Source organism: Hippopotamus amphibius, chromosome 7 (genome assembly GCF_030028045.1).
Source record: "Hippopotamus amphibius kiboko isolate mHipAmp2 chromosome 7, mHipAmp2.hap2, whole genome shotgun sequence".
Taxonomy (NCBI): domain Eukaryota; kingdom Metazoa; phylum Chordata; class Mammalia; order Artiodactyla; family Hippopotamidae; genus Hippopotamus; species Hippopotamus amphibius.
Window position 1 is genome coordinate 14,830,430 of NC_080192.1, and position 22,684 is coordinate 14,853,113.

Genomic DNA, 22,684 nt, shown 5'->3' on the forward strand with positions numbered 1-22,684 from the left:
TCTCATCACCGGCCTCCTCACACCCACTCCCTCTCCAGTCCCCAAACATGCCAGACGGTTTCTCGCTCCTCTGCCTTTCCCTCCCTCTTTAATCTTCCATGATCACTGCCACCATGCCAGCCTCATCAACACTAGACTCAGCTCAAGTTCAAGAGTTCCCTGAACTTCTCCCCAAGCCCTCAGTGGGTGTAACCCTGACGGTGCCTGTGCCTGGGCAGAATTCTTCCGCCCCATCGGCAACCCTAGATGCCCTTTCAGCTACATACCTGACTCCCCTTACAGACTGTGAGCATCTTGGGAACAATGACAGTGATGATGAATTATTGAGAGTGTGCTATGTGCCCACACTGCCTGAGGACTGGACACAGGTGAGCTTACTCCTCTTACCTAGAGCACATCTAAGTTGGGTGCTAATTACCACTTTACAGTTGAGGGAGCTGAGAGATAGAGGTCAAGTAAAACCCCCTTTTGGCGTTTGGTGAGCCAGAGTTCAAAGCCAGGTGGTCTGGCTTCAGAGACCACACTCTTAACCTCAATTTACACTTTTAAAATTAACATATAATTGACGTATAACATTGTGTAAGTTTAAGGTGTACACATGTTGATTTGATACATTTATGTATTGCAATAGGATTACCACCCTCGCATAGCTAAAACCTCCATCCCATCACATAATTATCATTTCTTTTTTGTGGTAAGAACGTTTACCATCTACTCTCTTGGCAACTATGAAATATATAATACAGTATTGTTGACTAAAATCACTTCACTGTGCATCGAGTCCCCAGAACTTATTCGTCTTCTAGTTGCATACTTACACCCTTCAGCAGTATCTCCCCAATTCCCCCACCCCCCAGCCCCTGTGACCCCCATTCAATAATCTGCTTCTATGAGACTGGCTTTTTTAGATCCGACATATAAATGAAATCATATAGCATTTGTCTTTCTCTGCCTGACTTGTCTCACTTAGCATAATGCCCTCAATGTCCATTCATGTTGTCACAAATGACAGGATGTCCTTCTTTCTCGTGGCTCAATTACACACACACACACACACACACACACACACCCCGTAAATTTTCTGTATCCATTCATACACTGACAGATACCACTGAGGCTGTTTCCTATCTCAGCTATTGTGGATAACGCTGCCCTCGGTTTACTTTTATAACCTAAGCTAGCATGGTTAATTTTGAAGCCAGGAGTTCAGAGCAGGAAGGTTACTTGCCCAAGGTCACCCAGTGAGGTCCCTTCCCAGCCGGAACTGGAGTCCGGGCCTCCTGGCTCTCAAGTGTTCTTTTTCTTGGTTTTGGTTGGTCACGTGTTCCTGTCATGAAAGCCTAGGCTGGTGGCCCCGACAGGAAGGAGGGACCCTGGGCGGCTCACAGGCAGACATAGCCTGAAGCAGTAAAATGTCCACAGAGAGGTTGAAATAATAAGCCTGGCTGGGGAGCATCTGCTTTGTTTGCTTGGCTTGGTGTGTTTTCATTACAGAGGATCTGGAATCTGATCCCGCCTGGGAGGCTCTGAGGCTCCCTTTATTCTCCTGTTGGGCAGAAAAGAGAGTAGGGTGGAGCCGCTTAGGCAAGAAGTGCTGACAGGGAGGCAGAGCCGGTCAAGTCCAGGGTCAAGACACTCCCTGTAAAAGCCTAGACAAAGGGGGGTGCTGGGCAGGGACACGGGGGAGACGGTTTGCAATCAGGGCTGTCACACAGAGGGGTGGTCATTTCACGGTGAGTCATACCCCTCCAAGCCAGCCAAGATGGTCCCTTGCCTGAAGGTTGAGTTCTCAGACCCCAAAGAGGAGATTTACTAAGGATGGCTTCAGGCAAGGAAAAAGCAGACACTGATGAACTCTGCAAGGAGCCTGCTGCCCTCTCTTCAGCCCACAAAGCCAGAGGTCACGCGAGGAAGGTGGGAAAGGGCAGGAGAGAGGTTCCAGTCGGGTCAAGGGGAGATTCTGGCAACTTTTATGAAACCACTAGTCATGGTGCTGTTTGCTGCTCATTGTGGAAGCTCTCTTATGAGGAAGCACTGAACGAATGCCTTTTGGAATTAAGTGTCATGGTACCAAACAGTTTTCTTTTCAACACAACTGGGGCACTTCTCTTTGTCAGATAATGGAATCACTGGGTCTGGGATTGGAAGAAGCATTAAAGGTCCTTGACCAGCCTCATGCCTGACTTTGCTCTTACAATACCCCTTCCAACCAGTCAGCTCTGTAGCAGGCTCTGTGGGAGGTGCTGGGGTGTAGTAAGAGTAAGGAATTTGAAAAATCAAATGCGTTAGTACAAGTAAAGATATTAAAGAGTGTGGCTTAGGTGTGCAGGCAAACGGGCTTCTCAGTACCAAACCCTAGAATTAGCAGACTTGCCCCTCGAACACAGACACTGCTGGGCTGCCTCAGGCTTCCCTGTGCTGGCCGCACTCAAAACACTTACAATCTGGGAAGCAGAGCGGGTTACGTGCTGTTTGTGGGGAAGACAGCTCCAAAAGAGAAAGGAGAGGAAATGGTTTGAGCTCCTACGTTTGCTCCATTTCTCCTTTGGACCCTCTGATCCGAATCTGTCACTCTCTCTGAGGAGGCCTGAGTGACAGGGGCAGACAGGCCAGCGGTGTCCCTCCCTCCACATGGAAGGAAACTGCAGGAGTTTGGAAATAAGAGATTCCCCTGATAGCTTTCCCCAACCTAAAGCTACTCTGCTGCTGCTGAAGAAAAGGACCCAGTGCCCCCAAGTCCCTTGGGAGGGAAGAATTCTGCCTCAGACAAGAGGCTCAGCAAGAACACCTTCCTGCAGACACACCCATGGGCCAGCAAAGCAGGTTTAGACAGCCAGTAGCAAGTAAAGGCACCGGCCCTGCAAGTAACGGAAAATTCCACCTCAAACTGGCTTAAACACTCTGAAAGCCTGGGGTTTAGTGTCTCAGTGTCGCCGAGGTCCTAGGCTCGCCTGTCTCTGCCGGCTGGCCTCAGGCCCAGCTTCATTCTTGGGCGGCTTCCTCTGTCCTACCCCGGCCGCTGGTGGCATCCTGGGTTATGTGCTTCGTGCCCCCCTGTTCACATCCATCATGGAGCAAGAGGCTCTCTTCCGTCTCACTGAGACAAGTTATTCATGAGTCCAGCCCTGGGCCAGCGAGAGAAGAGGGCTGTGTTCTGGTTGACTGAATCTAATCAGGATCCACCTCTTGTGTGGGGAGTAGCCTCAGGTCCCCCCAAAGCCCACGGTTGGGTGGAGGTGGGCATACACCTGAACACAGTTGGGGTTCTATTAGGGTGGAGGAAGCGGAAACCCGATGTTGAGCAGACTCTGAGATGGGGACTTGCTACACGATGCACGCTGGGGTCTGTACTTGGCAACACTGCCCTGGGAAGTGGGGGGAGCAGATGAGGCAGATGGAGAAGTTGAACCGCGAAGCAGTTACAGCAGCGACCTCCGCTGACTCCATGGGGCGTTCCAGAGCTGAGAAGGCCCTTCAGAATTGTCCCAAATCATGGCAAGGGGCTGGGCCGTTGAACTGCTGCCCCATCGGTCACTGGATGTGGGCTGTCCTAGGAATGTGGTGTGGGTTTGGGCATCTCCCCTTAGCTGAGGGCGGTTCCTGGGGAGGAACTCAGCCACGAGCCCTCAGCAGGCACCACCCCAGGCAGCCGGGGGAATGGGTGCCTCTGTCCTTCAGGGGGAATCCACCCCCCTTAAGGTGCCACGCCACAGCATCCACTGCAGAGGGCAGGGACCGCCCTAGAGTCTCTGTCTCTGCTGAGAACCAGATGGACTCTGGTGGACTCTGGGCGGCATGGCAGTCCTTCCCATTATGCCCTGTTCTGGACACTCCCAGCTTCCCCTCAGCAGCCGCAGGAGGGAACGGAACATGAAGGCACTTTGTATACCAGGCAAGAAGAAAGGAAGGGCGGAGAGAGGGGGAGAGAATAGCAGGGAAGGACCTAGACTCACCTCAAGGAGGAGAAGGGCTGAAGAGCAGCCAGGGGACCTCTGAATGGCTGCCCGGACCCATTCTCCTGCGCAGAAAAGGCCAGGGTTCTGGGAGGCCTCGGCCCACTTGGTTTCCAAACAGGATGGTGTCACAGAGGGAGTTCTGGCCCTCCTCCTGCCTCCGTGACTGCGCCTTTGTCCTCTCTGCTGCTTTCCTCTGACCTCCCCAGCCTCTCTGCTCTGGTGCCCGAGGCTCCGTCTGCTCACCCCCTCCGCTAGCTCCTCCCCCTCCACAGGCGATTTCATTCAGTTCCGTGGCTTTCTGAACCACCTATACATCCCTGACTCATGAATTTAAATCTCCAGGGGAGCCCTCCCTTCTGAACCCCGAGACTCGTATGACCAAATGCCCACCAGGACCTCGGAAAGTGGACACAACGGATCAGTCAGTTTTTCCCCCTGAGCTGCTCTTTCCACAGCCTTTGCCATTTGGGGAGGAGGCAAAAGAGGATAGGGGATCCATCCTTCTAACTGCTCCAACCGAAAACCCTGAGCTCACGTTTTACTCCTGCGTTTCTCTCACATCCCACGTGCTACCCATCCGCGAATCCTTTCAGCTCTACCTTCGAAGTATTTCTAGAATCTGCTGCCCTGGTTCGAGCCACGGATGTCTCTCACCCGTGTTGTTAAAGTAGCCTTCCAACTGGTCTCCCTGCTTGTTAGCCCTTGCTTTAGTCTTCTCACAGCAAAGGAATCCTTTTAAATCGTAAGTCAGATCGTGTCATTTCCCCGCCCCAACCCTCCCTGGCTCCCCACATCATCAGAGTAAAGGCTGAATGAAGTCCTCCCAGTGGCTCTGGACCCCGCGTGACTCGTCCCTCTGCCCCATCGCTCTCCCCAGCATCCACCACTCTAACCAGCATTCATCCCGCTGCATCCACACCAGCCTCCTTGCTGCTCGTCAGACACACCCACTAATCCGAGGTCAACCTCAGCCTTTAGCATTTGTCCTTCCCTGCCTGGAGTAAGCCTGTGATTCCTTCCTTCGCTTCCTCCAGGTCTCCGCTCGATGCCATCTTATTCGGGAGAACTCCAGCAACCTCTATAAGAAATCACATCCCCACCCTAACGCCCTGTAAGCCCTACCCCCTTAGCCTAATTTTTCTCTCCCATAACACTCATCTCTACCTAATATGTCATATAGTTATTTGTTTACTAACTTCTCAACCCCGTCAGTGTATCGCTGGTGCCCACAACCGTACCTGGCTTATAGTAGGGGCTCAATATTTATCGAATGAATGGCTGGGTTTTGAAGTCAGACAGACTGGTTGGAATCTCAGCACGTCCACATGCCAGCTCTGGGTCCTGCAGCCAGTTACATAACCTTGCTGGGCCATAGTCTTTTCACGTGTGAAATGGGGAAATAACTTACTACACAGGATTGTTACGAAGGCTCTGTGAATTAATATACAACTTTAGAGCAGCGTCTGACCCATGAAAAGCATTCATTAAGAGTAGCTGTCATGCTCCATCATGAGTGTTATTAGAGTCATTGTTATTATTTATTCACCAGATGAGTCACACGGTCCCAGCCCAGTGCCCCAGCCCAGGCCCCAGCCTCTTCTCTCCAGCCAGAGGTGGAGTTGATGATTCAGGTGGTGGCAGCCTGCCCTGTGAGTCAGCCCTGAGCCTCAGCCATGTCGGGGTCCCGGACACAGGCTGCCTTGGCCAAGGGACCCTTGGGTTGAGTCATCAGGACCATGATTCCAGCTGGGGGACATCTCAGCTTTGGAGTTTGGCTGGCAGAGTTTGTCCTCCCCAGGTCCTTCCAGGAAGAGACTGGGCACCTGCCCCCTTGTGCTCTCAGGAACTACCCTTTGCCAGCTCAAGTCCATCTGTCAGTAGAGTTTGCAAAAGAGCTAGGCGAGGATGCAATGTGCAGGGAGGGGAGGAAAAAGATAGGAAGGAGAAGAGTTGCCTCGATCCTTTGCTTTCAAAGCAGGGCAGTGTCATGAACAGATCACGGGGTTCTGAACTCACCAGACCGATTTGAGTCTCCATCCCTCCACCTACTAGCTGGGGGACCTTGGACAAGTCCTTCGCTTCTCTGAGCCTCATCTGTGAAATGGGGAAGGTAACACCTCCCTCTCAAGGATACTGGGAGAATTGACTGAGTGGTCATGTCGTCTTCAAGTCCCAAATCCTTCACGAAGCCTTCTCAGATCTACCCTATATCATCTCTGAGTTTCAGTGACTTTTGTAAAAAGGGAGGAGTAATTCCCTGTCTCCCCATTTCCCCCACCTCCTGCAGGAAATGGAGGGGCCAGTCTAATACTTCCTTCCTTTATTCATTCAACAGTTCTTTATTGAGCACCTACTGCCTGCCAGGTGCTGTGCCAGCACTGGGTGTAGAAATCATGGGTTAGTGGGAGAGGCAGATAGAGTATAAATGAGCAAATAAATACAGTTATAAACTTTCCTCAGTACTAGGCCAGAGAAGGACAGGTTGTTAAAAGAGAAAAATGTGGTAGAGCAGTTGGAGAAACATCTGAGGTTGTGACACGTGAGCAAAGACTTGAGAAATGAAAATGAGCTGGCCGTGCAAGAACAAGAAGAAAGAACCTTGCAGGGAGAGAATAGCATATGCAAAAGCCCAAAGGCAGGAAAGAGCTGGGGTCCTCGAGGAAGTGCCAGGATACCAGCCCCTGGGAGTGTCATGAGCGCCTGCAGAGAGCCTGAGAGGAGGCTGGGAAAGGGGCCACCTCCTGATGTCCCTTGTCTCAGGCATCAGCCTTGCACTGCTTATTCCCACTGCCTCAAAACAGTTGCCTCATTAATTTTTTCCAGTTTTCCAGTTGTTTACAGAGACAGGGATGGGTGGGTATGTCATGACTGGACGCCCTTAGAGTTGTCTGTGAAGATTGAATGAGATCCTATAGGTAAACTGTGTAGTATGGGCACATAGTTAGTGCTCAGTAAGAAACAGATATCTTGAAAGAATACGTGTGAAGATAATGAGACATATGTAAAGCCCCATGCCAACACCCACTGCGAACTATTACCCTGCAATTTAAAAGAGAAGAGAAGCTTTGGATTTAAATTCATCCTCCTCTCCATAATCACTACAAAGGAAGTTGGAGTAGAATCCATCACCTCGTCTGGGAAATCTTCCCTGGTACCCACCCCAAGGGTGCATCAGGGTCCCCATGCGGCACACCTGGCCTCTGTCGCAACATGTGTCACCCTCTATTGAATTGTCCATGTATCTGTCTCTTCCCTGGACTGTGAACTCCTCAGCGGCAGGGACTGTGCCTTGATTATCTGTTTAATACAGCACTTAGACGTTATTTTGTTTTATTTCAGATATGTTTAAGGACTAGTCCTAATCGCCTGCATACTCTCCCCAACCAAACCACCTTTGAGCTACGAGCATGGTCCTGATGAGTCAATCTCAAATAGAATTTGTATCATTTTAAAAAGTGTAGCATCCATGTAATTTTCCTAAAACAGGGACTGGTTTATTGGATATCCCACCCCTATGGGTTTCTCAAACCTACATTTCACATGAGGAGCAGACAGGCGCTTCGCCAGGGCTGTTGCACCAGAGGCTTGTGTTATTCATTGCTGGGGGAGGGTGCCAAAAGTAATAACATTAGGCCCACGGTTCCCAAACCCTGCGCCCAATGCCCTAGGGCAGCAGAGTGTATTTTAAATTTTCAAGGGAAGCAGCAGTTCTCGGCATTGGTCAGACACTGTACAAATTACTAGCCGAGGTGGTTCACGGTTTCAACACTAGATCACAAAATGTTCCTTCCAATGATGTCACATCTTTGCAAAACTGGAGTTTTGGTGGTGGTTGTGCTAAAAGGCAAATACTATATGAAAATCAGTGTGAAACAGGAAATGCAAGTGAAGTATCCACTCTGATTCTAAGGTTTCAGGAATTTGTGCAGTACCTAGCAAATACACACATCCCATGTGTAAGTAATTGTAGTTATTTGAGAATGAAATAAAAATATTATGTGCATTGTTTATTGCAGTTACTAAGTTGTTAAAACATAAATATTTATTAAGCTATTTAGCTCTAACTACTTAACAAATGAAGCTGCTTTGTATTTCTTTTGGCCTCGGAATGCTGTGAAATCGTTCCTGAGATGGGCATCGTAAATCCAGAGAGTTTGGGAATTTTTGCATTAGGTTCTTTGTAACTCCCATGCAGCCCTTTTAAGCTTTTGATGCCGAGCTCAGGAATGATTCTGAGCTAAACTCTGTGCGCATGGCCTGATGTTAAGGATGAAAGCACAGAACCTACACTTAGTCCTGCCTTGAGCGTCTAGGCGCTACAAGACGGAAACATTTACTGGGAGGGAAAACAGAGATTTAGCTCATTTCCTTCACTCCATCTAACTAGCCTCTTAACGAGCGTGGACCACTTTGGAATGAGCTGGAAATACGCCTTCCTGTTATAAAAACAGAAAAACAAGCATCCATTTGTGTGCCAGGGTTATTTTATTATCTTGAACTAGGATTGGCCTGAATATCCAGCTGGCTTGACCAGCTAATTAGCTGGTCACCAGAAAGAGAGACCACAGAGCAAGTGTTCTGAAGCTACACTTATTATTTTTGGTAGATCCCCTCCTAGCTTTTAGGTTATTCGTAAATAACTTGATTCAGTAAATTGCCTCAAACCGTTATCTTTGAAAAAAACAAGCTTGTTCCTGTTTCTTTCAAAGATGGCACATGCTCCAAAGTGGGTCTTCTCTGGGAACTTGATGGGGATGGACTTGGCTGGGGTGGGCCGCTGGTCCCACTTGCCTGAAATGTTTTCTAGGCTGTTGAAATAGGGCGGTGGACTTCAATTGCTCGTATGTCTCTCTATCAAGTTTAATTCCAAACCTTTTACTAGGAATGCTCTTGGCCCCATTCCCAGTGTTCACCTCAGAGGGGAAGTGGGATTGCCCTTCCTCAAGCATGAATCCCTGTTAGCCTTCAGCTTCCACAAAAAGATGTCAAGGCTCAGTTTTCTGCTAATGCTTGTGAGTCTCTTTTCAACAGGCAGCATCAGCCCAAGGGCCATTGCACCTCCTTTTCTCTTTGCGTAGATTTTCTTCATCCAGCTATTCCCACGACTGGCCCCTTCATTCATTCTTTCAGCAAATATCTGTTGAGCATCTGCTGTGTGCCAAACACTCTGCTGGGTGTCAAGGGTATAAAAAGGACTGATGATAATAGTTAAGATTTACTGAATGCCTGTAATGAACAAAGAGTTCTTCTAAACTATTCACATGTATCTCATTTAATGCTAGCAACAATCCAAGTCATCCACATTTGATGAAGGGCAGTGTCTTTATATAAACAAGTTACCTACATTTTGCTGGTAAGGAACGTGAGACACAGAGAAGCTAAGTAAATTCCCCAAGGTCACACAGCTCATAAGTGATGGAGCTGAGATTTGAGCTTGCATTCTTCAACACTCTGTTATATTGTCTCCTAGCAAGACACAGGAGGCCACGGTTTTATTTGGCGTGCATTTTAATGGAGGAGAGAGACAATAAGCACATTAGCAAATAAGTCATTTCAGATAAGTAAACAGGTAATTTCTTACCAAAGATGGTAAGAAAAAAATAGTGATAATTCAGTGGAAACTTCCCAGAGTGGGCAGGATGGAGTAGCTACTTGATATCAGGTAGTTGGAAAAGCCTCTGAAGGGTCATCTGGGCTGAGACCTGAAGAAACCAGCCACGGGAAGGTATTCAGGAAAATTATTCCCAACAGAGGGAATAGGAAGTACAAATGCAGTGAGGCAGGGACAAGTTTGGCTGAGAGCAAAAGAGAAATGACCAGGAACCAGATCATATAAGCTTTCCAGCCTGGGCTGCACACATTTGCCTGGGGAGCTTCTGAAAATACTGATGACTTGGCCCCTGCCCAGAGATTCTGAGGAAATCAGTCTGAGGTTTGGCGTAGGCAAGAGGAATTTTAAAAGAGATGATTGCAGCAGTCCAGTAAGAGATGATTGCAGCAGTCCAGTGAGGGATGATGGTGGCCTGGACCAGGGTGGTGGCAGTGGAGCTGCAGCGTCTGTCCTTCAGCCACTGCTGTCTCTGCACAACTCACCTGTGGCCACAGGAAGCATACACATCCTCAGCCTGGATAAACCAAAGGCAGGAGGTGGCATCTTTGTCTTCTTGCGCCAGCTCTAGCTGAGGCAATGCATTCACTGGGGTTGTCTAAAGAAACAGAAGCAGTAAGAAGTGTATACATAGTGAGGTAGATTTATTTTAAGGAATTGGCTCACGTGATTAATTTGCCTTCTGAAGTACAATTTAGTGGCTTCCTCAAGGAGGAACCATCACCACTATGTAATTCCAAGACATTTTCCTCACCCCATACCCGTTAGCAGGCACTCCCCATCCCTCTTTCCCTCAGCCCCTGGCAACTACTCATCTACTTTCTCTCTCTGTGGGTCACTAGTTTATTCTAAGTAAATCCCAGATACCACACCATTTCCTCTGTAAATATTTCGGTATGAGTTTCTAATACATAAGGACTTCTTTTCTAACATAGCCAAACACCATTCTTACACCTAAGAGTTTGGTAATAATTCTTTAATATCTAATACATAGTCAGTATCCAGTAGTCCTATGTTAACTGGTTTGCTTTCATTGTATCCAAATAAATCCTTCATATTTCACATGGTTGGTATGACAGAAGTCTCTTTTGATCTGTAACAGTTCCCTTCCTTCTGTTTTGTTTTTCTTTTCATTTGTTTGTGGGATGGGGGAAAAAGGTCATTTTCCTGTAGAACTTCCCCCCTTCTGAATTCAGCTGATTAGAGCTCTGCAATGTTCCCCTAACGTCTCCATTTCTTATAACCTGGTGGATGGATATAGAGACTTGGTCTGATTCGAGTCCTGGGTTTTGGCAGGAATATTTCATAGGTGGTAGTGAGTGTTTCTCTTGCATATCTGTAGGCATAATCATGTCCAGCTGTCTCTCTTTTAGGATTTAAGGTTGATCTGTGAGTTCAGGTGTTGTCTGCCCGATCTACACATTAGGAAGTTCTCTATCCGTCTTTCCCAATGGTCTTAGCATTGATCTGTTGTTGCAGTAAGATAATTGTTGCAGGAGGACAGTATTCTAATTCTCTTACTTCTGCTGCATGTATTAGCTGGCATTCATCGAAGAGGAAGAACTTTTCCTCGCCCATTTGGATGAGAATACAGGAGGTAGATTTGGCACTAGATGAATAATTACATAAATAACTGTAAAAAAAAAAAGCATTGCTTGATGGCTCAAGAGTAGCAAAGAATCTCAACAACTATCTAATTAAAGACAAACAACTTGGGTTGAATACCCACTAGGTGCCAGGCGCTGTGCCAGGTGGGTCCTTTGACATTCATTATATTCCATTTAAAAATCATAATAATCCTGCAAGGTAATTGTTATAATCACCTTTAAGGTAAGGAAACTAAAGCTCAGAGAAGTAATTTAGATAAGATCAAAGAGCTGGATTAGGTATAGGTAGAGTGCACCAAAATCTTGAATGACATGGAGCTGAGAGGGAGAGTTAATAGGTCAGATAACAGAATCAATATTGGATTCCCATCAAGACTGGAAAAGGCAGATATGAAGTCCTACTCGGGGATTAAAACCACTCAAGTCCAAGCTTGGAGAGATGAGGATTATCAGGTTCTTGTATTTAAAAATGATCTAGAGGTATTGGCTTAGAACAAGCTCCACACGGATCTTAGAAATGCTAATATTTTATTTAGCTGCATTAATTGGAGTAAGATAATTAATAGGCACAAAGCTCCATTTGGATAAGAATCATAATTCTTGTTCTGTATTGCATCCCTAGCCCCTAGCATAGTATCTGGAAAAATTGTCAGTAATTCTCTGAATATAATGGGCACTCAATACATATCTGTAAACACTCAGATATATTTATTCAATCATTAAACAAATTTACTGAGCGCCTATTTTCCCATGCTGTTATAGGTGCTTGAAATGTAGCAGTGCTCTTGCAGAGCTTATATGCCAGTGGAGTGGTAGGGAAGAAAGACAACAAACAAATAAGTAGATAATGAAGTGGTGGCGGAAATGCTATGGAGAAAAATTAAGCAGGGTAAGGTGGATGAGGGGTGCTGAGGGGGAGGAGTAACCTCACGGGTGGTGGGCCGAGAAGGCAGCTCTGAGAAGGTGAGGCTGGAGCAGAGACCTGAATGAAGTGAGGAACAGCAAGTGCAAAGGCCCTGAGGCAGGATTAGGCCAGATGTGTTCCAGATAGAGTGAGGTGACAATCTTATCTAATCTCAGCTGGTAGAACCACATCTGGAGTATGTGTGTAATTCTGGGCACCACATAGCTTAAGAGAGTATCAAAGGGGAGCATTTTTAGGTAGTAAACAGTCTGAAACCAGCTCACACTGGGATGGGTTAAAGTAGAGAGTGACTTAGGCACACCTGGGTGGCTTTCACCCCGTGAATGAATAGCAGACACAAGGCAGAGGGCCGAGACTTACCTGCTTGATCAGTCATTGGAACTGTTCATTCACTCTTGGTCTGATATACAGTAGAACAAGTTCCCTAAGATGGTTTGAGCTGCCTTGCCCAGTAGTGAGCTCCCTGTTATTGGAGATGTTCAAGCAAATAGTGCACATTCTTCTGAGGCTGTAGAAGATGACTTTCCCATCCCAGGCGGGGATGTGGAGTAGGAGACCTCCCAGGTGAATTCTGCTGAGGAGATTCAGAATTGTCTCCTGACTCCTCTCTTCAGTTTCTCTAGCTCTGTTTTCACTCCCTCTCCCTCCCTCACCCTGTGGACAGAGCACGTGTGCACACTCACACTCACTCACACTCTCACTCACACAGGGGCGGTAAAACAGTTCAAAAAGCTGGAGAGGAGGAAGTGTGAGAAACACAACAGGGATACAGTGAGGAAAAGGAGGTAGGAGAGACAGGGGGCGGGGTGAAGAGGACATGAAAGGAAAGCAGGAGGAAGGAGACAGGCTTGAGAAGGGGTCAGGGAAAGTGGAGGGAGGGAGAGAAGGAGGGGAAAGGAAGAGGTAGAGAAAGACACAAGAAGTAAGAGGCCTCAGAGGGAAACACAGGGAAATGGATATAGAGGAGACAGATGATACCAAAAGGAAGAGGAAAAGGATGGGAGAAGGCAGTGGATGTGGGAGAGAGGACCGATGGGGCCCAGGAGGAGGAGAGGGAGGGAAGGCGAGGAAGGCGGCGGAAGGAGGAGAGCAGAGAAGGGGCGTAGAGGGGATAGGGAGGTGGGGTGAGGGTGTGAGTCTTCAGAGTCAAGGAGTTCACGTGGCACCTGGCACAGGTCCCCGGAGCAGCAAACGGGTAATCTTGAATCACAGCTCATTTTGAGCTTCCTGTTTTCAGCTTGTCTCTGTGAACAGTTGGAGGGATTTCCAGCTAGTAAATAAATCAGAGTGCCAAGACTCCCTCCCCAGGCTGGCAGCCTTTCCACCATCCCCGTGGCTGCCCCGTCCTCAATACCTTCTCACCCCACCTCCCTTTATGGCCTGAGCACCAGCCCAGAGTCCCCTCCATCACCAGCCACCAAGCCACCTGCTCCCTTCTCCAGGGTCCCTGACCTCACCAGGTCCTCAGGCTCACATAGGAGGCTGTAAACCTCTTATAAGTACTAGGCTTATGCTTACCAATTGTGCCACTGGTGCTACACTAGGAAGCTGTAAACCTTTTGAGTGTGAAATCCAGCCTGAGCATTTACAGAGAAATTCACCTTATAAAACATGTTTCCCTGAAACACATTTTCTTTGCCTTTTTTCCAAGCCCCCTTATTTTTCCTTCCATCCCCCTGCCTCCTCCCAAGTTATAAGCAGGTCTTTATCCAGCCTTCTTAAACAACTGAAACGTGCCAGGCACCAGTGTCACAAGTGGGAACAAGACACACTGTCTGTCCTCAGGAAGCTCGCAGTCTAATGGGGAGACAGACATGGGTGGAGCCAGTGGTGGAGCCAGGTGTTATGGGGCTCAGACATCACAGAATTTGAAAATAAAATTACTCGCCCATGTATGAGAAACCTGGGTTACGTGCTCAGTCCTGAAGAGGGCAGGATGAGCTCCCCAAACCGCCTGGCTACTATAGGGGAGAAAGGCTCACAAAGGGAGGTTGGGATGAGCACTAATGAATTAATAACTAAACCCCTACGTCTATACTTTCTCTCTTTGCTCTCTTTGTCTATCTTGTGAATACATGATGCATGCATGATGTTAAAACAGATATTTACTTAGCGATAAAGTTCAGCAGCTGCAACAAAGACCTAAGGCGGCTTAAACAAGCTAGGACCTTCTCTCTCACGTAACAGGCTCCTCCCATCCTGTTGATCACCCCTTCCTGGGGTGTTGCCCTTCAGACCCAAGGTCTACAGTGGTGCCCACTCCAGCCAGCAGGTTGAGGGAGGGAGGAAGCAAAAGGCATCCTGCCCATTCATGCTTCCCTTTTAAGGCAGACCTGGGAGTTCAGACCCCATTTCAGCTCACATCTCATTGACCAAAACGTGATCACACCACCTTGATCCCATGACTACACACAGGTGCCAGGGAGATGAGGAAGTGTAATATTTATTCTGGATGTTCATGCACCCCCAGATCAAGGCATTTCACAGCTATAGGAGAAGAGAACGGATGTTGTGGACAGCTAGAAATCTCTGAAACAGCCTGCAGGGTGTGCTGTGCTGACTAGGAAACCAAGGTGCAGAAGTAGCTCTGGTCTTTCCAGATCCACCCACTGACAAAACTGAATTAGACACATTGTCCCTGCAAGCTCCCACCCCCATTCTTTCATTCTGGTAACTCTAAATCTCTTTACTTGATCCCAAATACTGGCTGAGAATGAAATGCTATGACCACGCAAGGGGCAGTTGAAGGAAGAGGAAGCAATATAGACAGCGAACAAGCTGCAGGGGAAAAAAGGAAGAAAATTGTGGTGTGAAGACCAAATTTCAAAAAGTTCAGCGACTTCAGATACTGAGGAGTGCCAAAGCAGGTTAGGGACCAAAGGGAACTGTGTTGGATTCGCCAATGAGGAGGTCAGAGGTAACCTTTGCTGAATCAGTTTTGGTGGAGTGGCAGGGAATGACATCCAGAGAGAGTGGGTTTAGGAGTGAGTAGGAAATGAGGATGTAGAGGCAGGGAGAGCAGTGGTACCTGGGGTATTGAAAAGCAGGAACAAATTGAGATTAGTGGATCCATGATCACGTTGATCCAAAGGATAAAGAATCAATGAAGAGCAAGAGACAAAAAATACATGGCAGAAATACAGTTTGGCTGCTTTAACAAAGACCAAAATAGCAGTGGCTTAAATGAGATTAAGGTTTACTTCGCTCTCATGTAGGAGTCTGAGCATACACAATCAGGGGCTGACTGGGACTCCATGTTGCTGGAAATCCATATTCCTTCCATGTTATTAGTCAGCCATCCTCAACATGCAGCTTCCATCTTGTGGCCCAAGACAGCTGCTCCAGCTCCCACCATCATGTAAACATCCCAGCCAGGTAGAAGAAGGGCGTATCCCTTCATCTTAAAGGGACCACCAGAGTTTGCTCACATCACATCTACTCACCTTTTCACTGGCCAGACTTGGAAACTTGGCCACATCTACCTGTAAGGGAGACTGGGACAAAATAATCTTTAGCTGAGAGATCAAATGCTCAGATAAAACTTAAGGGTCCTCTTACTGAGAGAGGAAGGAACAGCAAGCAGTCAGAGCCTTAGAGGACCTAGAACAAAGAGTAGTTTCGGCCTCCAGTGGGAGGAGGCATACTGCCACTGGGGCTGGGATGCACGGAGAGCCAAAGAGGGAGACAGTTTGCCAAGCCTCCCTCCCCATCTCTGTTTATGATCTGTTGGGTGGGACTACAGGCATGCACTTGTAGATACCCTGAGATGGTTCAAAGAACAGCTGTGCTTTTGGAGTCCCGGGTTTCATTCCCAGCTCTGTGCTTAGCTGCTATAAGCGCTTGGACAAGGAGAGAAATCTCCATTTCTACATCTGTTAAGTGGTCATAATAATGCCTACCCTTCCTGCCTCGCAATCCTGTTTCATGTCCCAAAGGAGAGCTGGGAAGATGCTTTGTAAATCATGAAGCTGGGGCAGATGTAGGTGGGCATCATCGTGGAGGGATGGAGTGGTCAGGGCACTGCTGAGCCTGAAGGGCAGGCAGGAAAGGGCCAGAAGAAGCTGTAAGGACCGGACCACCTCCCACACGGGCTGCTCAGCCCCCACCCAGCCCCCCAGTGGGTCTGGCCTCTGCCCATTGCTGGCCCAGCATCAGAACCCCTCTGCTGTCTGAGTGAGGATGACAGGGGAGGGGGTACCCGCCCAGCTGTCCACAGGCGCGGGGAGTCAGCCTCTGTTATGTCTTGAGATCGCTATCACGGAGCCTTGGCCTCGTCCCTTGCACTTGGCCTTGGAAACTCTCCTGAGACCTCTCCCTGACCCCAGGGCACCACCCCATGTTCCTGGCCTCAGCCCAGTAAACAGTATGAGTGAGTTTCTCCCCCAGGCCTTTGGCCTAGCAGAGCTAGCTGTGTCCAGGGCAGAGACACTCCTACACAGGCTCCCCCCCACACACACGCACCCACTGCCTGCACACACAAAAGCACCACACACCCCGCACGTCACATGTGCAAACACCACACACATACATCACAAAACACGCGTTTCACAGACAGACCCCACACACCCACGTGCACATCCCCCACAGACATCACATACACAACCCACTTGCACACACCCTGCCTCTGAACGCTACACGCACACGCACACAAACACACTCTCCTCTTTCTAACTGGTCTCTCTCTATCCCCCATCACACCCTCATCCAACCCTCTACACAGCTGCTTGAGTGATTTTCCTAAAGCACAAATTAGGTTACTTTCTTGTTTAAAGTCTTCTCCTTTGAGTGGCTTTCCAGAGTCTTCAGGCTAGCATCCTAGCCCCTACCAAAGCTGTTGAGGCCCTCCATGGTCCATTTCCTGAAGACCCTCTCCAGGCATCCCCCACCCTCCTGCCCCCTTGGCCAGTCTGAAGCACTGGCCCATCCCTCTTCCCTGCTGGCTTCTCTGGCCCGTACCTTGGTCATCCTCCACCCTCTCCAGAGATGCACCTGCTCCATGGTCCATATGAGAATCACCTTCTCTCTTCCAACCCCTGCTCAGAGCCCACCCCTTCCATAAAGATTCTCTTGACTCCCCAGGTGGAATGCTGCCTTTCTCTTCCACAGGAAGTAGTGGGGCGACTTGTTTCCTATGTCTGCCTCCCCTGCCAGGCAGGCGACCTTCTCAAGGTCACTATATATAATGCAGCCCTCAGTCCCAGCACTGGGTAGGTTCTTGATGAATGCTGGGTGGGTGGTCCTCATCCCCTCATCCTCCCACACAGATCAAGGTAGAAAACCAGCACGACTACCAGGACATCACCAGCATGGTGGCTATGGCCAAAACCTACGCCACCACCGAGGCCTTCATCGACTCCAAGTATGACATCCGCATCCAGAAAATTGGATCCAACTACAAAGCTTACATGTGAGTCCCTGGGCAGGGGCTGGGGAGCTGGGAGGAAGGGTTGGAGCAGAGTGTGAGAGGAGTGGAGATTAAAGATACCTGTCATGCCCTATCTTCTCTGTCTTGGGGCAGAGACCCCATAAGGACATCATTATTCTCCCCTTCTGTCTCCTTTACTGCCCTTCTTCTCTGATTAGGACAGCAGAAGGCTGATGTTGCATCATGGTTTGTCCCAGAGTAGAGCCCTGTCTTCCCATATGAAGGCTGTTTTCCCCAGAGAAAGAGAGCCTGTTGGCAACCCATGTATATATGGGACGTATGTCCTTGGAGACATACATGGAAGAGAGACTTAGGGACAAATCAAGGAAGGCCTTGAATGCCTTGCTGTGGGTTGTGGATTTTCTTCTCTTCCCCTCTGAGCAGAGAAGTGTCGTGATCTGACCTGTATTTGTAAAAAGATGGCTCTGGGGCAGTGGGCTGCAAAAGGGTTTCTCTGGGACAAATAAGATCAGGTAGGAGATCATATCAGATTTCTTCAGCTGCAAGCAGTAAACACCATATCTGACTCATTTGACAGAGTGGTTTTTTTAAAGGGAATTTATTAGAAACCCACGGATGATCAGAACTAACTAACAAAACCCCAAATTATCAATTTCAGAAATATCAGGGTCCAGGGCAGCCCCAGGAATCTGGGTAGCCAGAAGTCATATACAGTCTTTATGGCACCCCCATTGGGAAGTAAATCTGCCCTAATCATTTTCAGGACTTAATCCAAGGTTGTGATTCCACGGAAACAGTGCTGATTTGTCCAACTGCGGTCACTTGCTTGTCTGTTGGTTAGAGGAAGGTAGACGACGTGTGGAGAGCCCCAGCAAGATGGCATGCGATATGGGCAGGATCGTTATCCAGTGGAAGTGGAGGTTGTGTGACTAAAGGAAAAGGGATGAATGCCAGAGAATCCAACACATTCATCCCAGAGGTGGTTCAGGCAAAGGATGACTCACGCTGGGCGCTGCGGCTACAAGGATGAGTGGGAGTTCTTGACTAGGTGGAGGGCTAGGTCTTTAGAGAGCTCTTATCTACCCCAAGTCCTCTCTGTCTCACTGTGGAATCTTGTTGGTTCTGCTTGGAATGATGAGACCCCAGAGAGGCAACAAGTGCCTGGTTTCCAAGCATGTATGGCACGCTAATTGCATGGGTCCAACTTTGAGGACTGCAACAGCTGACTCTGGACAGTGGGAAAGTTTCTCTCTGTGTTCCTGTGTGGTGGAGCTGTGCTCTAGGTCAGTGTCAGCAAGCCACAGCCCACAGGCCAAATCCAGCTTCCACCTGTCTTGGGAAATAAGGTTTTATTGGTCACAGCCATACATACCCATTTCTGTATTATCTGGGGTTGCTTTTGCACCGCCTGGATTGCCTCAACCAGGGGTCTACAGACTTTTTCTGTAAATGGCCAGATGGTAATGACAGGCTTTGCAGGCCACACAGTCTCTGTTGCACCCACTCCACTCTGCCATTGCCTGGGAAACTGGAGAAAATGCAGTCAGTTGACCTATAAGGAAATATGCCCAGGAAAGGGATGGCGCCAAGGAATACTTCTGGCCTGTCTTGCCAATTGCTCTCTCCCACCCATGAGCCAGGCCAGACTGTCACAGCTCTCAGATGCCCTCGGGGTGATAAGATCACCCCCCCAACCCCCAACCCCTCTGAGCTGGAGAACATTCCAGTGCATGGTCCAGTGCATTCCTGAGGCCACCACCATCCCTCATGATATCATTTCCCTCCTCTCCTCATTGTTAGCATTTCCACTTGACATTGACAACACCTTGTCCCAGTTTCTCTTCTTGAGGATTACCTCATTGCCGCATTCTTTATGCTGAGCCTCTCTGCCCCAACAGCTCCAATTTGTCATTAGCTATGGCATTTCCTGGACCCCGGGTTGGCCCATGTCTGAGCGAGGGGGTTCGTGTCACACGTCAGTGTAGAATGCCCTGTCTGCCCATGACCATTCAACGTCCTTTCTGGCCCACTTCCTGCCCTGTACTTGGGCCTTTGTGCTTGTTGCTGCTGGATATCATTGTTTCTAAGTCCTTTCAGCAGACAGAGTGGGGAAATAAATGTGTATCTCAACCCATGTGTATTTTTATATATATATATATATATCCATCTATAGCTAAAGCTAAACAGAGTTCATATTGATGTGTCAGACTTTCATCCAGTACCACATGATTCATTTTAGCCTTCCCAGATTGCTTATCTGTAACTTCCCACTCCAACAGGGAAAAAAACCTGGCTCCCACCATCCTCCATCTGTATACTTCTTTGTTCAATCTCAGTATATGTGTACAGTTGCAGAACTGTCAAGCTGTAGCCCCATGAGCAACAACTTCATCAACTATGGCACAGGACTTACATACAGTTTCTTTTGTACTTAGTCATATAGTCTCCACTAATTTCCAAAGTTACTTAATCAGCACCTTTCCACTCACCCCTGCCCTCTTCAGCAAGGGGGTCAGCTTCATACATATGTCATAAACTTAGATTCTGTTGTCACAGTCTATATCCCATCCTACATTCAAGCAGCTGCATCACATTTGGGCCAATTGGCTCTTTTCCCCAAACCTGTGTTGGGCACTGCCATGGAGAGGCATACTTAAGAGCACAAAGTTTCTCAAACGTGGTTTGGTGGCTTCTGCCACTCAGTGGGAATAACAATAATAATAGTAATAATATCCATCTCGTTAGGTTTTGTGAGACTGAAATAAGCCAGTGCTTATAAAGCTTTTAGACCCATGTTTCAGACATAGAAAGCACTCACTAAATATCAGCTCTCACTATCATTATCTTCTTGGAAGGAGACCAATCTGGTTTGTATTCCTGCTGCTTCTGGCATTAAAATGCTTTTTTTTCTTGTCTATGCTTACTGAAAAATAATAGTAGCACCCATTGTACTAAGAGATTTATGGGAATCTTTCCTTTAATCTACACAATGCCCTATAAGCATGGTACTAAAATTATTCTCATTTACCAATGAGAAAATAGACACAAAGATGTTATCCATGGTTATACAACTAGAAAATGCTAGAACCAAGATTCAAATTCACATCTGTCTGACTGAAGTCAGTTCTTACCTTCCATTGTCACCATACAGATCCCACTCTACCAAATCCTACTCATCTTCCCAGGCATATTTCAATCACTACCTGCTAGGGTCATATTCAGTGACTGGTTTCTCCTTTGCTTCCTCAGAGTGCTTCATGCCTCATGTGTACTGCTAACCCTACCATGCCTATGTTCTGGTTTTAGGCTAGGCTACCCTTTAAGGTAATGAGCAGCTTGAGCAGGGGGTCATCTCTGCACACTCAGATTAGTCCTGTAACTAGGACATAGGGTGGCCTGGTGATTGTTTGTCGAATTGAATTGAATTGCACTGAGCTGAACTAAACTTAACTGACATGAAGCTTATCAATGTCACTGCAACCCTTAGACATTATGTCTCCTATTGGCCACCATCTATTCTTAGCATCTGCTGTCCTCAGATACATTTTACTTTCTGTTTTAGAAAGACATTTTATAGAAATTCCTCTCCTGGTTCACCCTTAAACCTTAATCACACGCCTTCCCTTGGTCATGAAACAAATCACCTTTCCTCTGCCACTTTGCTTAACGCCATTCAGTCTTTGCTGAATCCAGATACACCATTAGAGATAGTTTGTCTGGATTTCTCTTCAGCATACACAGTCCTTTACCTAGTAGGTAGTTACTGGGCACCCACTACATACCAGGGACCACTCAACACTAGAGGTACAGAGGGATGAGTCGACATGTTCCCTGCCCTCGGGGAAGACGGCATACCAAAGTAGTCATTGCAAGTGAGAAGAGCATTCTTATTGGGGAAGATGTCCTATCAGGAAGTCACATTTTCAGATGAAACTTGAAGGATGAGTAGGACTTAGGGAGGCAAAGATGGAGATGAAGACCGGATTAGGCAAAGGGGAAAAGGTGCGTGGAGACCTAAACACAAGAAAAATCCATGGGCTTTGGAGCACCTAAAGGGAGGCCAGTTGTTGCTGGAGCAGAAGAGGCAAGGGAACTGAGATGGTGATGAGGCAGGGAGAGCCAGAAGGCCTTCCTGCTCTACCCCATGTAAAGTAATCACTTCTCTCCATGAATCATTTATCTTACATTTTGGGGCTCAGAACTACTGCCTTAGTTCTGCTTCTGAAAAACCGGAAGCCAAAGTTTAGAGGATTTAATCTGATAGTGTAGGCATTTCTTAAATTTAACTTTTAAGTTTCAAAGGTGGCTTAGGAAAAGATACATAAGACCCAACAAATAAGACAATCAACATAAAGGGAAATAAAAACAGAAAAATAAATCTGAAGACAGGATGTGTACCTAAGAATACATGTCATAATGTAAGCCCGATATTTGAATCAGAGCCACCAAGCAGCCAAAGCAAAAAAGGAAAGCAGATCAATGACAAGCATCCCTAATGCCCTTACTGTGTTATTTGTTCTGATACAGGAGAACCTCCATCTCTGGAAACTGGAAGGCCAACACAGGCTCTGCCATGCTAGAGCAGGTGGCCATGACAGAGAGGTAAGAGGCAAAGGAGGTGTTTAGGGAGAGGCACCAGCCTTAGGGAGAGGTAGATAGGGATACAACAAGGACCCTGTGATGAATGGCATCTCACACTTTGTCCAGTGTCTCACCACCCACAGAGTACTTTCCTAGGCATGATCCCCTTTACTGTCAATAATAGCCTGCAGGGCAGGTTTTATAATAACCCCATTGTACAGATGGGGAAGAAAGTTCAGAGGGGGAAAGTGACTTGTCCAGGGTCACAGAACTGATCAGTGACAGAGCTGAAAGTAGAACCCTGATATCTTGACTCCAAGTCCAGGGGTCTTTCTGTCCCTGCCCAGATGCTGCAGGAAGAGAGCAGGAAGTCCTCACCAGTCTCTCCCTGTCCTGACTGCTGCATGGAAGCATCCCTGTTAGGGCACCAAGCTACTCCTCTCTCAGACTTATTCCTATCTCAATGTGAGGAGGGAGAGGTTGATTTCCTTTGAATCATGAATGCAGCAGGGATGCACTCTGGCTGAAAGTCCCTTGGGCCTTGCTCCCTGTAAGCCATCCTCACCTGGAGAAGGACCTGTCGCCTGCTCTTGGAGCCAGCAGCACGCACACATCCTTTCC

The 22,684-nt window shown here is 47.9% G+C and overlaps 1 protein-coding gene across 1 annotated transcript in view; it reads left to right on the forward strand.

The window, feature by feature from the left end:
* SYN3 (synapsin III) overlaps positions 1-22,684 on the forward strand; it is a 442,694-nt gene that overhangs the window by 401,919 nt on the left and 18,091 nt on the right. The window contains exons 9-10 of the mRNA XM_057741452.1: positions 17,361-17,503; positions 22,010-22,084. Of these exons, the coding sequence (XP_057597435.1) occupies positions 17,361-17,503; positions 22,010-22,084 (218 nt within the window). The remainder of the gene's footprint in view (positions 1-17,360; positions 17,504-22,009; positions 22,085-22,684) is intronic.